Source organism: Pongo pygmaeus, chromosome 19 (assembly GCF_028885625.2).
Source record: "Pongo pygmaeus isolate AG05252 chromosome 19, NHGRI_mPonPyg2-v2.0_pri, whole genome shotgun sequence".
Taxonomy (NCBI): domain Eukaryota; kingdom Metazoa; phylum Chordata; class Mammalia; order Primates; family Hominidae; genus Pongo; species Pongo pygmaeus.
In genome coordinates this window covers 75,809,164-75,821,322 of record NC_072392.2, presented here as the reverse complement: position 1 = coordinate 75,821,322, position 12,159 = coordinate 75,809,164, and the positions used below count along the sequence as shown (strand labels likewise).

General features: G+C 33.0%; 1 protein-coding gene and 1 pseudogene across 4 annotated transcripts in view; one reads left to right on the top strand and one right to left on the bottom strand.

Moving 5' to 3' along the window:
- EZH1 (enhancer of zeste 1 polycomb repressive complex 2 subunit) overlaps positions 1-12,159 on the top strand; it is a 48,815-nt gene that overhangs the window by 23,719 nt on the left and 12,937 nt on the right. For all 4 annotated transcript variants that reach the window (XM_054457649.2, XM_063656659.1, XM_054457650.2 and 1 more), the window contains 5 exons: positions 1,757-1,933; positions 3,017-3,119; positions 3,606-3,769; positions 4,156-4,247; positions 11,725-11,905. In XM_054457649.2, the coding sequence (XP_054313624.1) occupies positions 1,757-1,933; positions 3,017-3,119; positions 3,606-3,769; positions 4,156-4,247; positions 11,725-11,905 (717 nt within the window). The remainder of the gene's footprint in view (positions 1-1,756; positions 1,934-3,016; positions 3,120-3,605; positions 3,770-4,155; positions 4,248-11,724; positions 11,906-12,159) is intronic.
- Positions 10,455-10,958, bottom strand: LOC129016808 (large ribosomal subunit protein eL34-like; annotated as a pseudogene).

Sequence of the window (12,159 nt, the reverse complement as noted above, 5' to 3'; positions counted from 1 at the left end):
GCTTTAGCCTCCTCGGAGGCTGGGACTACAGGTGCACTCCACCACACCTGGCTTTTTTTTTTGAGACAGAGTCTCGCTGTGTCACCCAGGCTGGAGTGCAGTGGCACAATCTCAGCTCACTGTAAGCTCTGCCTCCCGGGTTCATGCCATTCTCCTGCCTCAGCCTCCCGAGGTAGCCGGGACTACAGGTGCCTACCACACCCGGCTAATTTTTTGTATTTTTAGTAGAGATGGGGTTTCACCACGTGAGCCAGGATGGTCTCGATCTCCTGACCTTGTGATCCTCCCGCCTCAGCCTCCCAAAGTGCTGGGATTACAGGCGTGAGCCACTGTGCCCGGCCCTGGCTTATTTTTAAAATTTTTTGTAGAGATGGAGTCTCACCACGTTGCCCAGGCTGGTCTTAAACTCCTGGCGTCAAGCAGTCCTCCCACGTTGGCCTCCCAAAGCTCTGGGATTACAAGAGTGAGCCAACATGCCTGGCCCAAAATACCCTAGTTATTTCTTTCTTTCTTTCTTTTTTTTATTACCCTAGTTATTTCTAATTCAAGCAGCAGAAACAGAAGTAAAAATTATTTAAAGTACCCTAGTTAAATTTTAAAAGGAGTTGGGACATAAAAGGATTATGTAGTAATCAGTGGCTAGAGGGAAAGTTTATTGTACAAATAAGTTTAATCTTAGGGCTTAGGAGTTTTCCATAAGGGACATCCAAGACCATTTTGTTCTTTATTTCTCTTTCTCTGAGAATGGCAATGAGGCTGTCTGTCATACTTCTTTGATCCAGGCATCCCCTGGATCTCCCAGAAGTTGGTTTTAATAATCTGAATTTCCTAAAAGCCAATTGTTTGGATTTAGTCATAATTCTAGAAAAGTCTGTCCGTGTGTAAGAAATGGAAAGAGGAGAGGCTCCCCATCACTTCGTAAACCAACAGCCCCACCTGCTCTTTTGACAATTGTGGGCACTGTTGTGATGCTGTTGAACTACATTATTTGTCCACAGTGCCTCCTAGTGTTCAAAGACCTCCTACATTGTAGTACATCTCCATAAAGTACAATTTTAGGAAAAATTGCTGTCTTTTGATTTAGAGATGTCATTACTGACCCATCAGCAGCAAAGCCAAGAGAATTTTCATTTTATTATTTTTCTCTGCCCTACTTGGAGATTGTTTGAACACCTTCATGAGATTTTGAAGCAGAAATTCAGAGTTGACTTGTGACTGAGGAAGTGAAGTTCTTCAGTAAGAATAAAGCCTATGGCTGGGCACGGTGGGTCACACCTGTAATCCCAGCATTTTGGGAGGCCGAGGCGGGTGGATCACCTGAGGTCTGGAGTTCACGACCAGCCTGAGATGGAGAAACCCAGTCTCTACTAAAATACAAAATTAGCCAGGGTGGTGGCATATGCCTGTAATCCCAGCTACTCGGGAGGCTGAGACAGGAGAATCACTTGAACCTGGGAGGTGGCGGTTGCGGTGAGCCGAGATTGCGCCATTGCACTCCAGCCTGGGCAATAAGGCGAAACTCCATCTAAAAAAAATAATAAAAATAAATGAAGCCTATAGCTGTATTCCTACTCTAGCCAGCTGCCCACTGCATGTGTAGGAGCCAATCAAATGATTGTAATTTCCTGATCTCCCATGTAAAAATGTACACATGTGACATATCTGGGCCTCTGGAGTGAGTACAAGAAAACCTGCCTAGGAGGACTAATGGAATGTGAAGTGACCACTGCCCATCCTTCGAATCCTCATGTTTCAGAGATGATCCCTGGATCCGTCCTGATTAGTGATGCTGTTTTTCTGGAGTTGGTCGATGCCCTGAATCAGTACTCAGATGAGGAGGAGGAAGGGCACAATGACACCTCAGATGGAAAGCAGGATGACAGCAAAGAAGATCTGCCAGTAACAAGAAAGAGAAAGCGACATGCTATTGAAGGTACATAGCACTGGCTCCCTTATTCCTTTTTTAAAGTGACAGGGATAGGGAAGAAGGAAGAACTGGAAAGGTTTGTTGCCTATTAAAGGCTGTTGGTGCTTCTTGTTGGTTCACTTAAAAGGAGAACATGATCATTAAGTGATAGCTTCAGATAGCTGTGACTTGGGTGAAGAAGAAAGTAGAAGAACTGATAGAATAATCATTGCTATTCATTTCTAATTATATGTCTTATGTGAAATTGGGATCATGCCAATTTATATATATGTATATATTAAATTTTATATCCCTTTTTATTTAATCTTATGAGTACTTTTCCATGTCACTAATGTTTAATTTAAAATTTAATAGTTTAATTATACTATATGTTTTTTAATTATACTATATGTCCAGGGACATAGTATATTCTTTTTTATTGTATCATAATTATAGTATCCCAGTGTAGTTCTTCAGCATCCACTTTATGATAGGATTCTTCTATGTTCAGGCCTCTCTATGAATACTCTTTTCACCTCCGAATTCTTATTTTTATTTTTAAAATCTATTATTATTTTTTTGAGACACAGTCTTGCTCTGTTACCCAAGGTGGAGTGCAGTGGCACAATCTCGGCTCACTACAACCTCCACCTCCCTGGTTCAAGTGATTCTTGTGTGTCAGCCTTCTAAGTAGCTGGGACTACAGGCATGCACCGCCATGCCCAGCTAAGTTTCGTATTTTTAGTAGAGTTGGGGTTTTACCACGTTGGCCAGGCTGGTCTCAAACTCCTGGCCTCAAGTGATCCGCCCCCCTCGGCCTCTCAAAGTACTGACTGGGATTACAGGCGTGAGCCACCTCACATCCAGATTCTAATTGGGACTGTGGATTTTGTTGTTAATATGTAGACTACTCTAACTTCCTTATTTACTGGTAGCATATATCAGATAAGTCCAGATAGCACTGATGTTTATATATCTCCAAACGATCAGTGGTTAGGTTAACAAAGCAGCTGTAATCAAAATGCTGTGACAAAAGGAAAAAAGATCACACAGATTTGTTTGCGTGTTCTGATAATCACACTCAGGAGCTTTTTGTCATTTCCAATTCAGGCAACAAAAAGAGTTCCAAGAAACAGTTCCCAAATGACATGATCTTCAGTGCAATTGCCTCAATGTTCCCTGAGAATGGTGTCCCAGATGACATGAAGGAGAGGTAGGGAAAGCTGTCCCACTTAGGTCATATACAGAGTGCTCGGACAAAACCTTTATTCCCTCCTAATTTTTGGTTAGTAAAAAGCTTTGTTTATGGTAAGGGCATTATGATTTGCCTGCAATTTGATTATTTCTTGCTTACTCAATTACCTCTAAATGCCCCCCTTACTATATTAAGGGTCATCGTATACTGGCTTTTGACTGAGTCTGGGCAGAGAACATTTACTCTGCCATTTTCCTGGAGAGTTACTCCAGCACCGTCTTATCAAATCCTTCCCTCCCCTTACTTTCCAACATTTGCCCAACCCAGCATAATTACAATGGTGGACCCACTTTAGTTATCTACCATTCTCTTATCAACCAGACCTATAAAAAACACCCATCCTCCCTTGGCAGACCATAGGTGAGCTACTGTCAGTACCCAATCTGTATTTCCTCAGTGGAGGCAGTTCCTCAGAGGAACTCTTATCTCTCTTTTCTTAAATAGGTATCGAGAGCTAACAGAGATGTCAGACCCCAATGCACTTCCCCCTCAGTGCACACCCAACATCGATGGCCCCAATGCCAAGTCTGTGCAGCGGGAGCAATCTCTGCACTCCTTCCACACACTTTTTTGCCGGCGCTGCTTTAAATACGACTGCTTCCTTCACCGTGAGTGGGGCTACTCTGTTTGAAATGCTCTCCTCTCTTCCATCCCCAGCCACCATTTCCTTCTCTTTGTTCTGGTTTCTCATATAGAGTTCCTGGCTTCTGTTCTAACGTTTTACAAAGGGCCAGTTCTATTTTCCCTTGTTCAATTATAGTGCAACATGCTTTGCATGATAGGGGCAGACTAACTAGCAACTTATCTGTCCCTCAGTACCTCTTAGCTTTGAAAGCATTGTGTTGATGTCAGAAATGACTGAATTTTGTGCACCCTGATGGTAGCCATTTATATCGAATTCTAACTGCTACAATAGCTCTCTAATTCACTTATGTTTCTCCCCATCTTGTCAAGTGGATAGACCACTGGCAACAAGACAGTTTTTGTTTTCCAGCTTTTCATGCCACCCCTAATGTATATAAACGCAAGAATAAAGAAATCAAGATTGAACCAGAACCATGTGGCACAGACTGCTTCCTTTTGCTGGTATGTTCTTAAGCTGTTCTGGTGTTATTAACTTCATTGAAGATTGAGCAGGAAATGGTCCTCAGGCTCTCTGCCTCTGGGAACACAAGCCACGTGAGCCAGTACACAGCACTCTGGAGGTCATATAGCACAAATAAAACATGGCTTTTGCTCTTAAGGAGCTCCCCAGTTACTGTGGGACCGCTCTTAAGGAACTCCCCAGACATGGTAGGACTATAAAGTCAGTCTGATGGAGTGCAGATTCGAAGATCATTAAAGGCTTGCCTGCTCTAAATATCATCTGCTTAGATTTCAGAGCCTAAAACTGTATTGTTAGAATTGGAGCAAAGTGTGTGCTGGGGGGGTGGGTATGCACTCTAGTTTCTTTGCTATCTTCTTACAAATGCATATAACTATGAGACGAATAGCACGTGATGATGCTGATGTCTTGTTGTGATCAACCAGATGGACCGTTCCCTGATGGACAGACCTTAAGAAGCAGCATAAATGGTCTGGCATACCTGTGGGGAGGCCATATACTGAGAGCTGGAAGGAAATCGATCAACTGGACTTGCCAAAGACACAGTTGGGCTTTTAACACAATAGGATGAGCCTAGGCGATGAATAAAATACCTCGATAAAATTTCTGCCATCTATTAAAATTATATTATACAACCAGCCAAGTGCTTTTGGAACCATCTTTAGTGGGATAATAGATGGAAAGATGGTAGAGAATGCTGTTGGGCACACATGTGGAAAATGGGCCGTACTGTAAAAGCAAAAGAATAGACGTTATTGGGTTTATTTTTTCCTAATGTGTATTGACTCCTTCCTATGTGCCGAGTATCGTAGTAGACCTTTAACATACCTTGTCTTATTTTCATCCTGTAACAGTGTCATGAGGTAGAGGAAACTGGATTACAGAAGTTATATATTTTGCCTAAAGTTTGTTGATAAGTCAGTGGTATGGCAGCGATGAAATTCAAGTCAGGTTCTAACTCCACAGATCATGCTTTTAAAATTACTCCATGTTTTTCAGCCAGGCGTGGTAGTGCACACCTATAATCCCAGCACTTTGGGAGGCTGAGGAAGGTGGATCACCTGAGGTCAGGAGTTTGAGACCAGCCTGGTCAACATGGAAAAACCCTGTCTCTACTAAAAATACAAAATTAGCCGAGTGTGGTGGCGCACGCCTGTAGTCCCAGCTACTCAGGAGGCTGAGACAGAAGAATTGCTTGAACCCAGGAGGTGGAGGCTGCAGTGAGCCGAGATCACGCCACTGTACTCCAGCCTGGGTGAGATAGTGAGATTCCATCTCAAAAAATAATAATAATAAAATGAAATTACTTCATGCTTAAAAATATATATGTACCATGTTATGTCAACATACCAGCATTTATATAAGTCAAAAGGGCATTGCCCTTCTCACAGGAGTCACCTTGATACCCTGTACATGTATTACAAAGATGCTGCCAATGCCTGAAATGTATGCATGTTTAACTTACAGAGATATGTATGCACAATTTTTCTTTTATTGCGTTTCAGGTTTGAGTGCATATTAAATATAATGCTGGACTATTTTCCCCCAACTGTTTATTAAGAACATTTTCAATCATGCAGAGTTGAAAGATACCTTCTTCCTGGATTTGATAACATTTTTTTCTGTATCTCCTTTCTCCATATATTTGTGTATGTATAGCTTTTGCTGAACCATTTGACAATAAGTTGCAGACCTTGTGATGCTCATTTGTTAAATGTTTCAGCATAAAGACATTCTCTTACATAACCACATTATTACACCTAGGACAATTAACAAAAATTATATAATATCCTCTATTACCCATTCTATTAATATATTTAATTTTTTTTTCAGCTGTACCAAGAATAGGTATTTTTATGTTTTGTTTTGTTTTGTTTCCAAACCAGGATCATCCAGTCAGGCATCATATTTGGTGTTTTTTTTTTTTTTTTTTTTTTTTGAGACGGAGTTTCGCTCTTGTTGCCCAGGCCGGAGTGCAATGGTGCCATCTCGGCTCACCGCAACCTCCACCTCCTGGGTTCAAATGACTCTCCTGCCTCAGCCTCCCAAGTAGCTGGGATTACAGGCATGTGCCACCACGCCCAGCTAATTTTTGTGTTTTTAGTAGAGACAGGGTTTCTCCGTGTTGGTCAGGCTGGTCTTGAACTCCCATCCTCAGGTGATCAGCCTGCTTGGCCTCCCAAAGTACTGGGATTACAGGCGTAATAAGGCGCCCGGCCTTGTTATGTCTTTTTACTCGTTTTTAATCTCAAATAATTCTATCACTTTTAAAATCTTTTTAAAAGTTCCAGGCTGGTTGTCTTGTAGGATGACCCACATCCTAGATTCATCTGTTGTTTTTTCACAGTGTCATTTCTTTGTTCTTCTGTCTCCTCTTTCTTATAACCTAGAAATTAGGTCTGGAAACTTGATTTTATTTATGTTAAGTTTGGCCATTATATTAAAATGGTGGCTCACGCCTGTAATCCCAACAATCTGGGGGGATGAAGCAGGTGGATAGCTTGAGCCTAGGAGTTCGAGACCAGCCTGGGTAACATGGCAAAACCCCGTGTCTATACAAGACACAAAAATTAGCTGGACTGGACTTCCGAGGCTGAGGTGGGAGGATCACTTGAGCCTAGAAGGTCAAGGCTGAAGTGAGCTGAGATCATGCTACTGTACTCACCTGGGTGACAGAGCAAGACCTTGTCTCAAAAAAATATATATATATAAATACATATACTATATGGTATACATTATATATAATACATATACTATATGGTATACATTATATATAATACATATACTATATGGTATACATTATATATAATACATATACTATATGGTATACATTATATATAATACATATACTATATGGTATACATTATATATAAATACATATACTATATGGTATACATTATATATAAATACATATACTATATGGTATACATTATATATAAATACATATACTATATGGTATACATTATATATAAATACATATACTATATGGTATACATTATATATAAATACATATAATATATGGTATACATTATATATAAATACATATAATATATGGTATACATTATATATAAATACATATAATATATGGTATACATTATATATAAATACATATAATATATGGTATATATAATATAAAAATACATATAATATATGGTATATATAATATAAAAATACATATAATATATGGTATATATAATATATAAATACATATATATAATATATAAATACATATAATATATAGTATATATTATATATAAATACATATTATATATTATATAAATACATATTATATATTATATAAATACATATAATATATAATATATAATATAAATACATATAATATATTATATATAATATAAATACATATATTTTATATATTATATAAATACATATATATTATATTATATATTATATAAATACATATAATATATAATATATTATATAAATACATATATTATATATTATATAAATACATATAATATATATTATAGAAATACATATAATATATATTATATATTATATAAATACATATTATATATTACATATAATATGTAATATATTACATATAATATATATTATATATTATATAAATACATATAATATATATTACATATAATATATATTATATACAAATACATGTAATATATAATATATTATATAACAATACATATATATTATATACAAATACATATATAATATATACAAATACATATAACATATAATATATATAAATAATATATAAATACATATAATATATAATATATTATATATAGGGTCCAGCGTGGTGGCTCACGCCTGTAATCCCAGTACTTTGGGATACCAAGGCGGGTGGATCACAAGGTCAGGAGTTTGAGACCAGCCTGGCCAACATGGTGAAACCTCATCTCTACTAAAAATACCAAAAAAATATATATATATATAAATATATAAATAATATATTATATATAAATACATATAATATATAATATATTATGTATAAATACATATAATATATAATATATTATGTATAAATACATATAATATATAATATATTATGTATAAATACATATAATATATAATATATTATGTATAAATACATATATATAATATATTATGTATAAATACATATAATATATAATATATTATGTATAAATACATATAATATATAATATATTATGTATAAATACATATAATATATATTATGTATAAATACATATAATATATATTATGTATAAATACATATAATATATATTATGTATAAATACATAATATATATTATGTATAAATACATATAATATATTATATATTATGTATAAATACATAATATATAATATATTATGTATAAATACATGTAATATATAATTATATGTATTTTTATATGTATATATGTATATTTTTTATATATATGTATATTTTTTAATTATATGTATTAAATACATATAATATATAATTATATGCAATACATTATATAAATACATATAATATATAATATATTATGTATAAATACATATATAATATGTATAAATACATATAATATATAACATATTATGTATAAATACATATAATATATAACATATGTATAAATACATATAATATATAACATATTATGTATGAATACATATAATATATAACATATTATGTATGAATACATATAATATATAACATATTATGTATAAATACATATAATATATAACATATGTATAAATACATATATAACATTATGTATAAATACATATATAACATATTATGTATAAATACATATATAACATATTATGTATAAATACATATAATATATAACATATTATGTATAAATACATATATAACATTATGTATAAATACATATATAACATATTATGTATAAATACATATAATATATAATATGTATAAATACATATAATATATAACATATTATGTATAAATACATATAATATATATGTATAAATACATATAATATATAACATATTATGTATAAATACATATAATATATAACATGTATAAATACATATAATATATAACATGTATAAATACATATAATATATAACATATTATGTATAAATACATATAATATATAACATATTATGTATAAATACATATATAACATGTATAAATACATATAATATATAACATGTATAAATACATATAATATATAACATATTATGTATAAATACATATAATATATAACATTATGTATAAATACATATAATATATAACATATTATGTATAAATACATATAATATATAACATATTATGTATAAATACATATAATATATAACATATTATGTATAAATACATATAATATATAATATATTATGTATAAATACATAATATATATTATGTATAAATACATATAATGTATTATATATTATGTATAAATACATATAATATAGAATATATTATGTATAAATACATAGAATATATTATGTATAAATACATAGAATATATTATATATGTATAAATACATATATAATATATTATGTATAAATACATATATAATATATTATGTATAAATACATATATATTATATATAAATACATATAATATATAATATATATACATATAATATATATTATATATAAATACATATAATATATAATATATAAATACATATAATGTATATTATATAGAAATACATATAATGTATATTATATAGAAATACATATAATGTATATTATATAGAAATACATATATAGTATATTATATAGAAATACATGTAATATATAATATATTATATATAAATACATATAATATATAATATATAAATACATATAATATATAATATATAATATATTATATATAAATACATATAATATATAATATATAAATACATATAATATATAAATTATATTTACATAAATTATATATATTTATATATATTTTATATTTATATAATTTATATATAATGTAGAATTATATATAAATATATGTTTTATATTAATATTATATATTATATATTAATATATAATATATTATACATATATAAATATATGTATTATATATAAAATATATATATAAATGTTTAAAATAGTATAAGTGTTACTGTATACTTCACACACAGCATAGGCACATAATATCAGGTTCAGTTAATTTCAAAACTTCTCTTTTGGAATTTCCTTTAGGCCTTACTGTATATTATTCCAAATTCCAAATAGCCTTAATGATAGTTAACCTTTATTTTTTTTTCATTTTTATCACTCAAAAAAGCTTCATTTTTAAATTGAGCTTTCTGACTCTGCTTGTGCCTTCAACACTTTCACAACAATTTTCTGCTGCTCGCTAAGGAAAGCACACTTGCTCCTGCACCAATACATTCAGCACACACGGATCCACCATAGGCCCTGCTGACATGCTTTTTTGTTTTGGACAATCTCATAGGAACTTTAGGTCTCATAGCACAAACCCCCCGAAGTCTGCTGGGCACATGCCACATGCAGATTTCAGTGCTTTCCCAACCCTCTTGGTATAAAGGTAATCAATTCTATTACCAGGGGCTCAGGACAGCCTAGTTTTGTTAAAAGCTATATTGTAGGAAAGCCTACATGTATGTCAAATGCTGGACCATTCTGAGTGCCTCTAGACAATGTCACTGGAAGATAAACCTTTATTTTGTAGAAATAGATTTAGTTTTCAGAAACAGCTAGGAAGTCTTTGAAAACCAAGTCTGATGAGAAAATATTGATGATCTACGTGAGTGATAATTATTTCATTTTTTAGAAAAGGGGGTGATAGCTGTAAAATAATGAAACAATATTCTTCTGAGTTTCATACACAGATTTGGGTGGAAGTTTCAAAATTAAGTGTAAGATTGTACAGATTAAGCATTACACATTTTATTCAGGAAACAGAGAAAGTGTGGTAGAATGGAAAGAATAGTGGCCTAGGGAGACAAGGAGCCCTGAATCCTATACCCCTCTGGAACTATTAGCTGTGTACTCTCAAGCTAGTTTCTTCTCCTCTCTGAATCTCATTTCTTCATCCATAGGAGAATGTGTTCTCAAATTCCAAACAAGTAACACACAAGTTAATTTTAGATACAACTCACTGGAAAATTGAAGACACAGATGCATAGATTATATCTTTTTTAAGATTATAGGACATTAGCTGGGCATGGTGGCATGTGCGTGTGGTCCTAGCTACTTGGGAAGCTGAGGCAAGGGAATCACTTGAGCCCAGGAATTCGAGGCTGCAGTGAGCAGGCCTCTGCACTCCATCCTGGGCAACAGAGAGAGACCCTGTCTCCAAAAAAAAAAAAAAAAAAAAAAAAAATTATAGGACAACTCTTTTGTGAAAAAGTATGTTTGTAAGTTTTGTTAAGCAGCTCTCATTGTTATATGATCATACTTATTATATGGTACAGAGAAAAAGAAAAGACACTATTATTATATTTAAGCACAGATATTGTAAAGATGAAGGTTTGTGATGATGAGATCAATATGGTGATGGGCCTGTTCCTATTTCCTGTCTGTTATGTGTCCACTGCAGGAAGGAGCAAAGGAGTATGCCATGCTCCATAACCCCCGCTCCAAGTGCTCTGGTCGTCGCCGGAGAAGGCACCACATAGTCAGTGCTTCCTGCTCCAATGCCTCAGCTTCTGCTGTGGCTGAGACTAAAGAAGGAGACAGTGACAGGGACACAGGCAATGACTGGGCCTCCAGTTCTTCAGGTATGATGAACAGAAAATGAAGACTTTTTCTTTCCATGCAAGAACTCTGGTAAACCCAGGATCACTGCCTGACACTTAACTTTACTCCCTCTTAAAAATTATAAATTCTTTCTACAAGTTTTGTAAACAGTAAAGATGGGGAATATTTTCTTTTCTTTTCTTTTCTTTTTTTTTTTTTTTGAGACAGTCTCTCGCTCTGTTGCCCAGGCTGGAGTGCAGTGGTGCTATCTTGGCTCACTGCAACCCCCACCTCC